The sequence below is a fragment of the Equus asinus genome, chromosome 2 (genome assembly GCF_041296235.1).
Source record: "Equus asinus isolate D_3611 breed Donkey chromosome 2, EquAss-T2T_v2, whole genome shotgun sequence".
NCBI lineage: Eukaryota > Metazoa > Chordata > Mammalia > Perissodactyla > Equidae > Equus > Equus asinus.
The window spans coordinates 31174229-31191489 of record NC_091791.1 but is presented as its reverse complement, the minus strand read 5'-3'; the positions used below and the strand labels follow the sequence as shown (position 1 = coordinate 31191489).

Sequence of the window (17261 nt, the reverse complement as noted above, 5' to 3'; positions counted from 1 at the left end):
GGGGAAGAAGACACTCATGTTGAGATACCCGTGGGAGGTGGGAGAGAGGCTTTTCTTACTGAAGAGTAGAGAGCAGTGGCCAAGAGGGAAGATTTTGGGTAAGGGGAGGCGACTCGGGCTGCACATCAGCTCTGCCACTTACTAGCTGTGTGACTTTGGGCAAGATGCTTCCCTTCTCTGAACCACTGCTCTCAGATGTAGCTTTGAGGGTTAGGTGAACGTGTACGAAGTTCTTGGCTTCGTGTCTGGCTCGCTGGGGGAGCTCAGTGAATGACAGTTGTTGTTATCACTCTTGCTGGGGAATCCGTCCCACGGCTGAGGCCTACCTCGTCTCCCTCACTCACCCACTCCCCGGAGTGTGGGGACTCGTCATGGCTCCAATCACAGCATCTGTTGCTAGAGTGGCTTTTAGAGGCTCAGACTCAAACCACTGATCCAGCACCTGGGGCAGAAAAGCAGCAGGGAGAGGGCTTAGGGGCCTCGAGAGGAGAGGCCCCTCACTGCGAGCTGTGGCCTGAGGCCGGGGAGGCTCTCACCTTGGTAATTGGAGCTGTGAGGACCTGGTAGTACTCCGGTAGCTGGGCGCCCAGGATGCGGCCTAAGACAGAAGATCCACGAAACGTAAACCGAGACAGGGAAGGAGGGAAAACTCTGATCTGTAATATCTCTGCACCTGTTTACCCGTAAAATGGGAGTAATAGTTCACACCCCCAAGAGATACTGTGAGGATTAAATGAGATATGTAAAGCATTTGCAAGTCCATAAGCACTTCAGACATTTCAACTGTCAGCATTATTTTTGGAAAACTTAACTTCTACCTATTCCTTTACTTTGAACTCTGTAAGGTCCGTCCCCTGGGAGGCAGCTGGCTTGGCTAAGCCCTTCCTCTGATGCTGGTTCAGACTATCTCCAAGAGTGACCCAGCAGGAAGGCCTGGGGGGCAGGGATCCTGACCTCTAACCATTGTAGCCCTGTGCCTAGTTTAGCATCTGACACACAGCAGTTGCTCAATAAATGTTCATTGCACGAAGGTTTACTGCATGTTTATTGCAGGAAGCTCTTCGGACTGGCGATCTGAGAGGCAATGTCTACTTCTGACATTTGTGATAGATTCTGCTGGCTCTGATCCTTCCCCCGTCCCTGTATCCACACACTTTGCCATGTAACTTCAGCGCCTTCCACCCTGGCTGGGTTGACTGCCCTGCTCCTTGATTCTGGACTCATCCACGTGATTGCTCGGCTGATGGAATGTTTGCAGATGTGTTGCAAACACAGGCTTGAAGACATCAGGGCTGGCCCTTGGTGCTTCCGCCATTGATGACGGACGAAGGCCATGCCTGGACGCTGCTGCTTCCAAGAGGAGGATGAGAGGCACCTGCAGCAGAGCTGCCTCAGCTGATCGCCCTCAGCCCCAGAGACATGTGTGAGACCAGACCAGCTCAGCTGAGCCCAGCTGGGATCAGCTGAATTGCACAGATGAAATAAATGTTTATTTTTATACACCATTAGAGTTTTGTAGCTGTTTGCTATGCAGCAATTTCGTGACCACAGCCAACTGATTTAGTATTTTTCTAGAATATAGCAGCTAAACTGGACTTTATACCCTAGAGAAGTGGTAGAAAATAATAGCACACTTGGTGAAACTTCCTTTCGCATATCCATGGCAGACATCACTAATTGATCACAGAATTTTTCCTTGATGAGCCCAAATCTGGAATCCTTGTATGGGGGCATCTCTTCAAACTCTCTTGGCCCCTATCTCTTATTCTAGCAACGCTACGGGGAGAAGCTCCACCAGGCTTTGATCAGCTTCACACAGCGCAACCCAACGGCATCTCACCTCAGACCTTAAGATGTGCCTCTTCCTTTCTTCCCTAGGGCTTCTCTGCACCATGACAGGACACTCACAGGAACCCACTTGGCACCCATGGGTGCACAGCCCAGAAGTTAATGCCTCATGTGGGAGTTAATACTCCATGGGGCAACCTTTGACCCATGAGGGACAGAACTCAATGGATAAACATTTCCCCTTTCTTCTCTTGGGAATGGTCCTCATGTCCATTTCCCAAGGCTTCTCAGAGGGTCCGCACAGGATCCAGCACCTGTCACCCACAGTGGTGGCCGGCATAGTAACACACCCTGGTACTGACTCGCCCTCCTTCCAGTTTCACTGCTCCTTCGCCTGGGATCACCCTTCACAATGAACTGCTTGCACATAAGCCTTTGTCTTGGGCTCTGTTTTCAGGGCACGCCAGGCTGACCTTCTCACTGAAGTCCTCCAGGCAGTCCCTATTCATTAGAGGTTCAGGCTTATGTCCCATCATTGAGGAAATGGGCTCAACTACGTGCAGGGCCTCCCACGCCCTGATGCCTGCTCTTCGGACTTACCTGCCTGCAACAGGGGTTTGAGGGTGGAGAGCGACTTGAGCCTTTGCAGCAGGGACCCCCGCTGGAAGGCCTCCATGTCCACGGGGGCTGTGTCCAGCAGAGGGTCAATGGCTAATGCCAGGCGATTCATGAATGCCTCATATCTGGGAAAGGCCTGCAACAGAGCACAGAGTCAAACAGGGCCCCATTGCCTAGAATTCCCCACGCTCCCGCTCCATGCTGCCCCCGTGTGGCCTCGGCGCCTCAGCCAGGCCTTGATGGCTCCTCGGGCCTCTGCTCAGCGTGGCTGTGCTGAGTCACCCCCAGTTCTAGGTCTGTGTACTGAGGTCAACACTACGAGGTCCGAGAGAGCCTGGGCAGTAGGAGAGCCACCGGGTGGTGGCAGGGACAAGGGTTAATGGTGGCCAAGACCAGTCGTCAGCCACAGAAAACTGGCAAGTGTCCTAGGATGTGGTCTCTCTGATAAACCAAAAACCACTTAAAAGTTTCTTCCCTTTGCCCTGTCTTCTCCTATATTGCCGGTAAAAGTGAGCTCTCTTTCCCTGTTTTGCAGCACGCTGTTCTTCCCTGGTCTGCAAATCTCTCACGTCCTCTTGTCACAAGCAGGAACAGAAGCCTGCAGCCCTTCACCCCGCAAACTCCCACAGCAGAATCCATCTCGACAGCCTGGTTAGGACACCCCCTTCACTGGACATGTGACAGGAGCAGGATGGATGCCTGTGTCACTGGAGGCTCTAGCTTGATTCTTAGCCCAGAGCTTTTAATTTGGGGCCCATCTACATCTATGGATATACCCCTGGAATTCTAATAACTGTTGCATGAAGAAAAGTTCTGTGTTGAAGCGCCCTGGAGAAGTCCTGATAAAAATGAGGTTGAACAGCTTTCTCTGTAGCAGGCCGTTAATACGACAACGGGCAAAGACAAAACCAGAACTTGGCCTCCTTACTTTCCACCATGGGATGTGGTCTCTGCTTCCTGCTCCTGCGGTCACCAGCATGCAAGGCCATAGCCACTGTCCTATAGGCCCCGGGACCCAGCCTTGTCCTTAATCCTCTCTAGTGCATCTGAGACAGTTAGAATTGGGAGGGAAGGGTGTAGGCTGTGGTCCCCAACCCGCTGCACGAAAGACTCACTTGAGAAACACTTGTAAAAACAAAGCAAAGCTCCCAGGTGATTCTGATCGTCAGCCAGGTTCGGAAACTGCTGGTTGAAGGGATATGCTGTGTGCCTGTGGTTCTCTTTGTTTTACTCAACACTAGATTAACATGACGAGAAGCACTGCACATTGATTGTATGAACCTAGGTTCTTCCTATAAAAATGTCTCCACCAAAGAAAAGGGAACCCTCACACACTGCTGGCGGGAATGCAAACTGGTGCAGCCACTATGGAAAACAGTATGGAGATTCCTCAAAAAATTAAAAATAGAAATACCGTATGATCCAGCTAACCTACTACTGGGTAGTTATCCAAAGAACTTGAAATCAACAATTCAAAGAGGCTTATGCACCCCTAGGTTCATTGCAGCATTATTCACTATAGCTGAGACGTGGAAGCAACCCAGGTGCCCCTCGACTGATGGCTGGATAAAGATGTGGTACATTATATACAATGGAATAGGAATCAGCCATCAATAAAGACAAAATCATCCTGGTTGCAACAACACAGACGGACCTTGAAGGTGTTATGTTGAGTGAAATAAGCCAGACAGAGAAAGACAACACCGTATGATTTCACTCATACGTAGAAGATAAACAAACACACAGACAAAGAGAACAGATTAGTGGTTACCAGAGGCAAAAGGGGTGGGCACAAGGGGTGAAGGAGCGCATTTACATGGTGACTGACAAATAATAATGTACAACTGAAATTTCACAATGTTATAAACTATTATGACCTCAATAAAAAAAAATGTCACCACTAAGATAGGAGTTAATGCTATATCTTCAGCTTGTATCTAGGCTTGGTACAAAAAGTGTCCATTCAAAGAGTCTTTTTATATCTGTAAAACCAATCACACTAGGCCCATTACGGTCAGTGACTCATCTACACGAAGCTACCCAACAAATTCCTCATAATGCAATCCCAGGAAAAAAACATGCCTTCTCCATCAAAAGTGTGTACTTCCTTTCACCAGACCCGCATGCCATCACGGACACATTCCTGCCTCAGGCTGCTAGGTGATTGACCCAAATCGAATGAATGTTTATTACAACTCTTTTGCCCCAAATTCCTGATCTAGTTCATTCTATCCTTAATTATCTCTGATCCTCCCTTCATCCTTCTTTTTGGCCTTCATGTACTTTAATACTGATAACCACCTAGAGTTCTGTCTGAAAGCGGGAGAGAGAGAAAGCACATACAGTGTAGGTACATACTAGTAGACTCCCCTTTGAAATTCAGCAGGTGGAGGCCCCCCCGAACAGTGGCCTCAAACTGAACACACACAGGTTAGAGGGTCTCCAGTGTCCCCTGGTCTTAATCACTGTCCTCCACCCCCTTCTCTTCTCAGCGTCCAAGACCAAAGGCTAGCACAGACTGGAGCCCTCCTAGGGCAGGTGGGGTGGCCTGTCCAAACCCCCACGGCCCTTGGACAATGCGCTGTAGGACAACTCCAACCAGGCCCGTTTCCCTTCCAGAGCTGCCCCGAGGCTGGCGAGGGAGGAGGAGACCAGTCGCTGGTCTTTCCCTACCTGGGCATCCTGCGGTGAGAACTGGGAGATCTGCTTCTGGTTTTCCACCATGTCTGTGCCCAGCAGAAGGGACCTGGGCACCTTGCTCCCTGTGCCCTCTTCCAGCAACGGGGTGAAGGAGTAGGGGTTTCGCAGATGAAGCCTCAACCCGTGTTTCTGCAGAACACAGAGCACAGGTCACATTTGAAGGGATCTGCCCTTGATCCTTCTCTGATTGTGTGTGTGACCACTTAGGTACCCGCTACTGGATCCCCAGGCATGTGGTCCTGGCTCCTATTTTTTTAATAGAAGTGTATAAAAAGCCCTCTTGCCCAGGCCCACTATGGCAGACCACACCATGCATGCCACACCAGGCCATGTCACACCACACAATGCCATACCACCCCACACTACACCACACCACGCTACCCTGTGCCAGGGACTGTAACAGGGTTTACAACGATTACCTCACAACAACTTCATAAGCACATCACCCTTATGGTACTAATGCAACAACAGAGGCTCAGAAAAGTGCAGTAACTTGTCCAAGGTCACACTGGGAGGTGGATGGAGGTTTCAAAACCACATCTCTGTGGCTCCACAGCCCTGGCTCTCAGCGCTCATCTACAACTGCCCCCACTTCAGAAATAAATAATTAAAATTTGGAAAGACACAATACAGCAACGGTTATGTGAAAATCTATACTTACAAGGTAGATGAATTATTCACATCAAAAAATTTTATTTACTTTGCAGACTCATTTACTCTAGGGTCACTTTAAATGGAAGTTCCCTTGACGCATTTAAAATATGATTTGATTTACCAATATTTGACGGGCACACAGAACTTCCCAAGGGCTCATCTACTTCTTCAAAGGAGAGACAGAGAAAACAGAAGGGCCTGTGCGCCCCACAGACAAGACTCCCTGTTGCTGCTAAGGCTTCTTCCTTCTTAAACCACTTTACTGAGGTTTGGCTGACATACAAAAGGCTGTACGTATTTACTGCATGCAACCTGATGAATGTGGCCTCAACAGACTTCTTTTCCCAGATGCTTGACCAGCTCTCTCACCTTTCTGAGGTCTCTGCTCAGATGTCACCTGAGCAGCAAGGTCTCCCTGACCCCAGCACTCCCTGCTCTATTTCTCTCCGAAGCGCCTGTCACTGCCTGGCTGATGACGTGGTTTCTCCCCGTCTCTCCCAGGTAGACTGGAAGCTCTGTGAGGTCAGGGGCGTTGTCTCTCGCTCAGTGCTGCACCCCCAGCATCTGGCGCAGTGCAATCAGTACGTATCCTGTTGACTGAATAAGTGAACGCCACGTGGCAGACAACCCAGAGGACAGAAACCAGATCTGTGAGTAGAAGTTTGAAGAAACTGAAAAAGATCTTCCCAACAATTACAGCTAAATTTCCCCAAAACCAGATGGCAGGAACACCACAGGCTGAGCATTCTGTGGAAGCCAGCCCATCGGTAGGGGCTGGGCTGGGAGGCCTGCAGGGTCCTTTCTAACACCAACATGGGGAAATTTCTTTGATTCCAAGTTGGAGGGACTTCCAGCTTGGCTCCTCTTGATAAAGTGGACTCTTTATCACCCAGGAGGCCCCCTTAGTTCCTCTTTTTCTCCCACCCTTGGCTTCCCATCCATCGCCAAGTCCCACCAGCTCATCTCCAGAAGTTGTCCACATCTCTCCATCTCCACTGGCCCTCAGCCCAAGCCACCACCTTGTGAACCACGGCAGCAGCCACCTCACTGGTCTCCCTGAGACCACGCCTGCTTCTATCACAACCTACACCATCCAGCAGATGGGCTGACCCCTCGTAAAGTCAAAATCCTATCAGTCCACTCCTCACTAAACAGCACTCCTGGCCTCCCATGGCACTCGGGACACATGCAGTCCCTTCAGCACAATCTGCAAGGCCCTGGTCTCAGCGGGCCCCTGACGCCCTCTGCCACTCCATCTGCTGCCCCTCTGTCACATGCCTGCTCCAGCCACACTGACCATCCTTCCCCCCTTAGGCCTGTCCACCTCCACTTCCCTCTGACTGGGACACTCCTCCTCAGATGTCCACAGGGCTGGTGACTTCTTGGCCTTTGAATGTCAGCTCAAATGTCACCTCCTCAGGGAGGTTTTCCTGGTCCCTGGCTGGCCGGACCTCCAGTCCCTCACTGTCGTGTTGCCTTATTTTCCTTCTTCAGGTAGCACTTACCTCCCCATGAAGTTCTCCTGCTAAGAGCAGAGGCCTTGCCTCTCCAAGGGCCTGTCTCAGCGCCGGACACAGGAGGGGCTCAGAAACATTTACGGGGTGAATGAATCAACAAACCCCAAATAAGGGACCCAAGAGGAGCGCAAGCATTGTTGCAAGTATAACTAATTGAACATGAATAATTTTTTTGGCTGATTCCAGGACTTTCTCTTCTCAAGTGAACTTATAAAGTCTTTCTTGATGGCTTCAATTACGTGGTGTCAGAATAAGAAGGGGGAAGCTCAATCTCCGTTAGGTCACATCCATCAGGTTTGTTCAAATCGTGCGGTTCTCCTCTTACAAAAACCAAACCTTCTCCCGATTTACTCATGAGATTTCTTGGCACGTACAGCCGTCCCGGGTGGGAACTGCCGGGAAGGGACAAGGCGCGTCTGAGGAACCAGAGACGGGAGATTTAAATGGTGTGGTTCTCAAAGCTGTGCTCTGGGTTCCTCTTGTTCCAGAATCACTGGTTCCTGGGCCCCATCACAGTCCTACAGAATCAGACCTCTGATCAGGAACCCTCGAGAACTCTCTACTTTCCTGCCAGTTTCTCGGGTGGTTCCGGTGGACATGAAAGTTTGAGAGTCCCGCCTTAGAGAGGTTTCTGGGAGCAAAACAGGAGCAAAATGAACATGGTTGAGACCCAGAAGGTTGGGGAGGTTGGGGAGGGAGGACAAGGGGTTGCCACTTGAATGAGGTGGAGGCTGGCCCAGGGAGAGGAGGGGAAGGCGGCTGCCGGCTGATGTGGGATGAACGAGCCCACCAGCGCAAAAGCCCTGCCCTCCCAGCTCAGATTCCTCTGCTTGCTGTGCGGCCACCGTAAAAGAAAACTTATTATCTGATGGATAGAACTGGCAGGTGGTCCACTCCGGTGCTCTCGTGATGGTTGTGGAAACTAAGACCCAGAGGACAGACCCCGTGAGGCCCTGTGGGGGTCAGGGGAGGCACCCTCTGGCTCAAGGATGGGAACAGGGACAGTGGTACCAAGGCAGGCCTCACACTTCAGTCGAGGGCTCAGTCTAGCTGGGGACAGGCCCATACCGGCTGGTCTGATAAGCAGTAGCCAGCCGCGGGTCCTCGGGTAGCCTGCCTTTCTTTCGGAGCCTCAGTTTTCCAACTGCCAAATGGGAGTAATAACACTAGCTGACAATTTCTGAGCACTTGCTACACCCCAGGCACCGTGCTAATGACCAGCAAACAGTAACCACCACGACAGCCTCGTGAGGGAGGGGCTATTACAATTCCCCTCTCACAGAGGACGTACCATGAGGCCAAGGCGCACAGCTGGTGAACCGCAGAGCCGGAGTCACCACCGGCCAGTCAGGTCCACAGCCTGTAACGTCAGCCGGCGCCCCGCCCAGGCCGGAGCCGCAGGGAGAGTTCCGGTCTGTGACCTGTGCCTGGCAAACTGCGAAGTGTTAGAACACAGGAGGCTGAGCAGGACCCCTATTGAGACGCCTGTGGTGGCACGTCACAGCCCACGAACAAGGAGGAGGGTCAGTCAGACCTGGTTCAAATTCTCTTTCATTTCCGAGCGTGTGAACTTAACCTCCCAGAACCTCAGTTCCCTCATCATAACATGGGGACACGAACAGTTCCTGTCTCACAGGTGAAAATTAATTGATGATAGAGCATTAAAGCTCGTAGCCCAAGATGTGACACTGGGAAAATATTGTTATTGTTTTGGAAACGGAATGTTCCTTGAAAGAGTTTAGTTGCCCTCCTGTAGATGCCCTCCAGGCTGTCAATGTTCTGTTATAGTAAGTTGCTCCCTACTCTAGATGGGGTTAGTTCTGCACATCACGTGGCATGATGGTTTTCTCCCTTGATTTGAGCACCATGCTCCTATTAATGCAGCCCAAGATTAGAGGTCAAATCACATACAGAATATGACAAATCCCATTTTCAAATGAGTAACCTTTTCTTATAAACAGAATAATCATTTGAAATTTTCTGTGATTTTTAGTTTTCATAAGTTAGATTTTTCAAAAGGAGGGTCTACTCAAGCCCCCCCATCCGCCAGATCTGTCATTATGCATAACTGGTGTGTTTGCAAACTGCCTTCAGCTATCATCTGATATGGACTGAAGACCAGAGGCCCATTCCCCGGCCGTGGCTAGACTTCATCCAGTCCTGGCTGGGGAGGGGCTCTTTCTCTCGTCTCTCTGTCTCTCTCTCTCTCCCTGTGAGGGGCGTAAAGAGTCAGTTCGTTAGTGGGTTTCTGTAGCTATCCAGTTCAGAGAAGTCTCTACATAAACCAGTTGGAGCAGTCAAAGAGCTGTGAATAGCGGCTGAATGTCTTATTAGTTTCAAACTTTCAACTTAGATGGTGCTAAAGCTCACGCAGCTTCTTGTCCAGATGGCAGAGGACCCCTTCCTCTGAGTGGTGGGTGACAGGGGCACCAAGCAGGTAGAAGCTAAGCGGCCTCCAGGAATGTGCTGACTGAGTTTATAAAAGAGTGGGCGAGGGGTGAAAAGAATCTGAAAGGGCAGGGGCAGAGCTGGGCGAGCCTGTGGACCAAGGTTTGGCCGACCAGGAAGTCAACAAGGGGCAGACTGAGAGGTCTCAGGATCCCGTCAAAACAGCCCAGAAGTCACAAGACGTGAAAGTCCCTGGGGTCTGACTTCCTGCTCAAGCTGTCAAGAATGGAAACAGGATCTAAAGTTCAACGAGGGCAGAAGCTGGGCTGGCGTCCTAAGGCAGCTCTGAAACTCAGAGGTCCAAGGGCTCTGGCAGCTTCCCCATGAGGGCTGGACAAGACGCCAGGAAGGGTCGGGGCAGGGCAGGGCAGGGGGAGGGGACCCAGTCCCATGAAGGCACCAGCCAGTGCTGCGTGGAGGAACACGGGCTGATGTTGACAAGGCTCGTTCTTCAAAAGAGGTCTGATTTTTATGAGCAATTTCCTGATTTTAAGACACAGGGTGGGTTAGACAAACCCATGTGTGGGAATGCTCCAGGAGACCGTGGACAAACCCTGTGGTGGGAGAGAGCTCGGGTGCAGGGAGTCACCGCGGGCACAGGGTGGGGCCTTCCCCCCAGGTCGGGGAGATGGGAAGTGCCCTCCCCTTGGGGCCACAGGGGCTCTACCTTCAGCTCCAGGTCGGTGTAGATCTGCGGCCTCAGCAGGCTGAGGAGGTAGGATGCTCGGGAGAACTTAAACCCTGAAACGAATCAAATGACGACGTCACCAGCGGTCACCAGCGGTTGCCCCCTGCTGCCCACACACCACCTCTCCAGGCTCACCTGGGATGATCTCCTCAGTGACAGCTGCGCCCCCAATCACGTGGCGTCTCTCGAAGACCGCTGTGTTCACCCCCAGTCTCTGCAGGTACGCCGCCTGGTGGGGCACACAGGGCCCTTGCCTTATTCCTGGGGGCCGACCCGCAGGCTCAGGTCCTCACTACAGGGCCAGGGGCGGCCTCCTGGCTCATGCTGTTCCTGCCTCTGGAAAGGCCATTCTCTTGCTTCCCTGTAAATTCCCACTTTCCCTAAGAACCGACATGACTGCTCCTGCCCCTCCACTTCCCGGCTGAAGGTGCACTTCCCTCCTGCAAGGCCAGGGGCCTCCGGGAACTCATACTGTGCCTGCCCAGCCCTGCCTGGGACGCCCATCCCCTCCCGGGGGCGGCCAGCTCATCCCCCCTCACAAGGCCGAGGGGAGCACGGGGAGACTGCCCGTGAGTGCTGAGCCACATGCCCAGGTTCCAGTCCTCTCTCTCCTCTGCTGGGGCAGCCTCAGTGCCTGATCTGTGCGGCCTCAGTTTCCTCATGTGAAAAATGGGGTTGATGATGATAATACCCACTTTGCCTGCTTCATATTACTGCTGCGAGGGTTCACTGAGCTGGGCCCTGAAAGAGACTTACACCGTCCCTGGCACATAGGACGTGCTCAGTGAATGAGGCTGTGATTACAGCACAGTCTTATTTGGGGGAACCAATGATGCAGGAGATTTATTAAGTTTTCTCTAGCTCTTAGTGGGAAATCAATAAATATTTGTTGAAGGGAACTAGCCCAGTCCTGAGTCTATGGTGTTCCTCCCACCACCGCAAGCCGGATGACAACAGGGACGGTGTAGTTCAGAAGTCAGACTTTTTTGAAAGTTCACTTGGCAACTACTATGCGCCAGACACTGGAGTGGACCATCTCATTCAATCCACCCACCACCCTGGAGGGAGGCACTATCATTTGTCCCATTTCACAGATGAGGAAACTGAGGCTCCATGAGGTGAATAGCTCCCCTCAGGCTCATGTGGCTGGTGAGCAGAGGTGTTGGGAATTGAACCCAGATGGTCTGAACCCAGGATCTACACTCTAGACACATCCTAACGAGAAAGGAGAAAGAGCAGCTCTCGACGTGTGGAAGCTGGCCTGGCCCGCAGGGGTAAGCCATGTTGTCCTCCTATTAGAATGACAACCTCAAACAAGGGTAGTCTGAGACGTGATAAAACGGGACAGGGCGAGCCCACTTCACAGTTTTGTCTAAGCTCGAGTGAAAACAAGGTCTCCGCCCACCCACAAAATACCAAACGTGCTCTTTCTCGGCCAAGGTGAGTGACTGCTGCTTCCTTACCAATCACCTCTCTCCTCACAACAGTCGCCTCTCCCTACAGATAAGATTTATCGAGATGCCCAGTCGCAGGGTTGTCCCGCTTTCCTACAGCATCCAATCTACAGCAAACCCCTACTTCCTTAGACACTCCCCCAAATCAGCCAACCAAAGCCCGAATCCTAGAATGGCTTCCTCCCAACAGCCTCTCACAACGCCCGCCGTCCCCCACGCTGTGCGCCCTCCCCACTGCGGCAAGTCACCACCCAGCCTCACTAACTCCAGGTGGGCCCATGTCTCTGAAGGGCATTGACACGGGCCTCCCTTTGGCTGGAAACCTCCAGCAATAAGAGCCACCATTTGTGTAAGGCTTTCTGTGCCCTGGAAGTGCATTATCTGCTCCCTTCACACCGACTCCGTGAGGGTGGGTGTCTTTATTCTCATTTACTGCGGCTCAGGGAGCCTGAGTGACTCGCCTTAACCTTCAGAGATGGAAACCGGCAGAGCTGGGAGAAGAACCCACGTTTATATTAACATAAAATCGACATTTTAAACTACTGGTCAGTTGAGTTACATAACACCCCCTGTAAAATGTTCAAGTAAAGCTGACGTGTCGGGGAAAGCATGAAGATTTAACCCAAGTCTCGCGGCTCCCCCACGTTGCTAAGCCCCCTATATTGATGTTCTAGAGCTGCCACTGTTTCCGGAAGGTGTTCCGTGTTTGTCTTGTGACCTGAATACCCTCTAGCACCCGCTAGCGCCTCCTAGGGCTACACGGACTCCGGTTCGAGAGGCACAGCCTCAGGGTAACCCTGGCCTGGCTCAGCTTGGGACGTAGACGCCAGCCATGTTCGGGAGGGTGCTGCCTCCTCGCTAGACCGGCTTCCTCGCTGTCTCCAGGGTACACTTGGACCGTGCACCTGCTGGGTACTCCAGGTTGGTACATGGCCTAGACCCAGCTGGGGAGCACAGGGCTCTACTCACAAGGACTGCCCATAATCTGGAGTCAGGGCCCCCCAGCTCCAGTTACTTGATCCCCAGCCTCCAACATGTCTGCCAGATACACACTTTCCCACCTTTCCATCATCTGGCTTCTTAAAACTCCTAGACTCTCCCAGGGTCATGGGGGAAATCCATGTGTTAGGGGAGACGAGGAAAGGGAGCCCCTGAGATCCTCCTTAAGTACTGCAGATGTCCACCCACCCAGCCACGGCTGGCACCAGGGAGGGGGGACTAGCCTGCCTTCCTTCTCGCCTGTGGCCCTCACCCTTCCCACTTCCTCACACCCCTGCTGAGAGCCATGTGCCCAGGGCCATTGAGGTGGGGCAGAGGGGGAGGTACTCACAGCCACCAGCCCGTTGTGTCCTGCAATGAGACGGGGAGAGGGGAGGAAAGAAACACTGGTCAGTGGGCAGACAGACACATTCCCTGAGGAGTGTGGTCACCCATCCCTGTCCTCATGCCCATGAAGGTCTTGGACAGTAGCAGGAACTTGGGGGACCCCCCCCCCCAACCTGTACCTGGCTGTTGGAACAGCATCTAGTTTGATGCCATAAGGCACCTGGTCTATGGGGAATCAGAAAACTATGGTTCTTGCCCTGGCTTGCAAACAGTCCTGTCACCCTGGCTTGGCCAGTGGCTCCATTTGGAGTGAGGGGCAGGGCAATCCATGGTCATGGGACGAAAACCATCCCACAGAGCCTTCCATTGCCTAGCTTCCATCACTGGGGATGAGTGAGTGACTGTCGGAGGGTGCCTCACAGTTTACTTCGCAGAGAAGAGAAGGCAAGTGTGGCTGGTGCACTGATGCTGCATGTCCTCGTCCAGCATGGACTCACTGGCCGTCCAGGTGAGTGCTGGTCACGTAGACGGTTGCTGTCAAGCGTGGCCTCTTTTGCCCAAGTGTGGTTCACAATGGGCACAATGGTGTCCCAGAAGGCTTTACTCACACAGGTTTGTCTTTGTCAATCCCCAGGGCTCCCAAAATAAAATAGGAACAGTCCACAATGAAGTAAAGACATATGGCTTCCACGTGTGCTAGAGTAACGAGGTGTACTTCAGGAATGCCAGCCGAGGGGGTAAATTTGTCTATCTTATGTACAAAGTTCCTTTCCAAAAGTCTTGGGATGGCTGCCCTGGGGAAGAGCCCTGAACTTGGCTTAGGATCCCATGTCCCACTGGGAGCGAGTCTCCCTCCTGCTTTGAGAAGCTTCAGGATCACCTGAGAATCAGGTCAGTCTCAGACCACCCCCTACAGTCTACTCAGCAGGCTGGGGGCGGGGACTGGGACGGGTTTCTCACAAGCCCCCTGGTCACCCTGAGGCAGGTGGCCAGTCTCAGCCAAGCACACAGGCGCTTGGGTGGAGCCGGCCTCCTGTTCCTTTACCCTCAGGAGAAGCTGCAGCTGCTGATGGAGGATCTTTTGTTCGGCAGAGCACAGGCCCCGGTCGTCTTCAGACAGGAGGGGAGGCTCATGCGTGTCCTTGGTGATAGAAGGTCATTCTGAGTCTTCAAAGACATCAGTAGATGACCACGTTCTCTGGGCACCAACCTGGACCCACTGTTGACTCAAATAAAATGCTCAACCATTAATTTGACAAACATCCATAAATAGGAGGCAGCAATGAGCCATGTGATGGCTTTCTTCACGGTCGAGCTGATTTTTTTCCCATTCTCCACACAGAGACCCCCAGCGTTTGAGAGGCCATTGAGCCAAGTTCTCTTCCATTCAAGGAATCCTAAGATGGAGTTTTTCAAACCTCTCTGACCATGATCCACGGGAAGAAATGACCTGGCACACACCCCATATACAAATGTGTTTCACAGAAACAAAAGTTTCATAAACTAATATTAACTCACGTGATAAGCATGTGACTTACTTATGTTTCATTTTTTAAAATGCTGCTTGACATTCTACTTTTACATATTTTTGAAATTTTTCATAAGAAAGCTTAAAAAATATGCTGGATACAGGGGGTCGGGCTGGTGGCATTGTGGTTAAGTCTGTGCACTCCGCTTCAGTGGCCCAGAATTCACAGGTTCAGATCCCTGGTGCGGACCTACACACCGCTCACCAAGCCACACTGAGGCGGTGTCCCGCATAGAAAATAGAGGAAGATTGGCACAGATGTTAGCCCAGGGACAACCTTTCCTCGCCAAAAAAAAAAAAAAAAGCTGGATGGGACTCACGAATAGATTGCAGCTTGCAGTTTGAAAAACCCTGTTCTCATATCCACACAACAAACTAAAGCCTGGCCACCCTGGGCTCACCTTGGCTTCTGCTGTTTACCAGGGCGTGGCCCTTGGAGAGTCATTTTAGCCACCCTGAGCCTCAAGCTTCTTTGTACGTAGACCAGAGAGGGTGCTGGACCTTGCAGTGTTGCAGGGAGAACGACCCATCCTATATGTAAAGCACCTGACCCTTAGCAGACCCACAGTAAATGGTAGCTATTTGTCTTGTAATTAGCACTGATGATAAATCATGGAAAACCAATAAAGTCTTCCAGGCAACTGGGTCCAGTTCAGTCATCACACGTAAGCCCACAAATGCACAGAGACCTCAAATGATGAAGGCTGAGGGTCCAACAGCCCAGGACCCTCCTCCCTCCACCATCCCCACCCCCAGCCCTTGCTGAGCCCTCCTGCGGCTTCTGGTGACCACCCTGTCCCCTTGGAGGGATCATGAGCTGCAGGCTCTGCTGAGACCCGGCCTGATTATAGGGATCGCCAGGCAGCAGGCACCCAGGGCTCTGGAGAGAAGGGGCTCTGAACTCGGGTCTAGAACGTGTGGGCTGAGCTGCCCACATCAGGGCCACTCAGTGTTGGTGAGATGTGCTGACTTCCTCGAGTCATTTTCAACCCTCGGAATCCTGATGACCAGACACGGGGCCCAGGGACTGCCTTTTAACAAGCTCCTGGGTCACTCTTAGGCACACTGAGTCAAATGACTAAATCAGGGTCATCTTCAAGGTGGCTCCCAGGTACCGGCATGACTACAGGGATGCAGACATAAGACCAAGGGTCCATCCTCCTTGCTGGAAGACAGCAGGGGTGGGCTGTCACCAAGGGCAGAAAAAGGCGAGGGGCTTCTCTGAGGCTCAAAGTCCTGGAGCACTTCCATTTCCTGAGTCCAGTCATAGGGGGCTGGAGCTGGCTTCCCCCAGCCAGGGAGGTTTATAAGGCAGTTGTCAAACACAGCCATTCTTAAACATCAAATTATATAAACTTACAGTTCTACAAATAATAAAACCAAAGGTAATAAATACTCAAAATGTTCACTTCCTAACTATTTTACTCTCTTACTGTTACCTATGCTCTTGTGGTTAGTGGCCTCCAAGGATCCGTACAGCGGCCCCACTACATAAGGATGCTCTGCTGCGTCTCTCTCCCAAATTCACATTCAGCGACATCACAGTGGCAACTTGAAAAAGGCCACCGTGGGAGTATTTACACCATGGAACTCAGCAAACAGTACACGTTGGGGCTTGATTAATTTTGTTGACTGTTCAACTTAAGAAAGTTGATGGAGAAGATGTGAACAAGGCAGATTAAATTTAACAGCATGTTGTGTCTGGCACTGTTACACTGTGGATAGCACAAAAAGTTGAGGAAATATTCTTCCCCGTATTGGAAAAATATTATCTGATTGAGCAGTCATTCCCATCATTGACAGAGGAGTGAAGTGTGGACATAAATCTTCATTGTTTCACTTCTGTTCTGCTCTTTCAAGTAAATGAAAATATCAACATTCCTTTTGCAACTATCCTCATCTGTCAACTGCAACTATAGGTTGGCTACTGAGTTTGGCAAAAATCACAGAAATTCGGTGAGGATCAATTGGCTACCTGGAATTTAAGAGTATTGTTTTTTATTTGTAAAATTGTGTGGTACAAGTCTTTTATTTATAATAAACTTTTTATATTTATTTTATATTTATATTTATTATATAAAATATATATAATTATATAAAATTATATTTATTTTATATTTTATTTATAATAAACTTCTGTGTGTACATATGCACGCATTTTTCCCTGGAAAGGGGACTGTTAAACATTTCCCGGCACGTGACTGTTCTTGGTTCACACAGAAATGAAGAAATGCCAGAACACAGATGCAGCATCAGAGCTGGAGGATGAGCATCTTCCAGTCCTGTCATTGTCTCTCTGTATGAACCCATTTGGAAATAAGGTCAGAAGTTGAAATTCCGGCCCTCTGGGAGCGTGAATGGAAGCCAATCTGGTCCTGGCCCACAGCGTCACACAGTCACCCGGCAGATCAGGACTCTGCAGCCCGGGGATCAGAGGAGTGTCGAGGACCACTGTGGCGGATCCCCCACAGGCACCCGATGTGCAAGGCGGTGGGACACTGTCACCCTCGGCAAACCCACAGCAGGATCTCTGTGACTCA

The 17261-nt window shown here is 51.3% G+C and overlaps 1 protein-coding gene across 1 annotated transcript in view; it reads right to left on the bottom strand.

Moving 5' to 3' along the window:
- Positions 1-17261, bottom strand: part of PYROXD2 (pyridine nucleotide-disulphide oxidoreductase domain 2) — a 28907-nt gene that overhangs the window by 10883 nt on the left and 763 nt on the right. Inside the window, exons 2-8 of the mRNA XM_014866030.3 lie at positions 13198-13217; positions 10549-10642; positions 10393-10466; positions 5080-5235; positions 2389-2542; positions 537-598; positions 345-442 (exon numbers count right to left, since the gene is read on the bottom strand). Of these exons, the coding sequence (XP_014721516.1) occupies positions 345-442; positions 537-598; positions 2389-2542; positions 5080-5235; positions 10393-10466; positions 10549-10642; positions 13198-13217 (658 nt within the window). The remainder of the gene's footprint in view (positions 1-344; positions 443-536; positions 599-2388; positions 2543-5079; positions 5236-10392; positions 10467-10548; positions 10643-13197; positions 13218-17261) is intronic.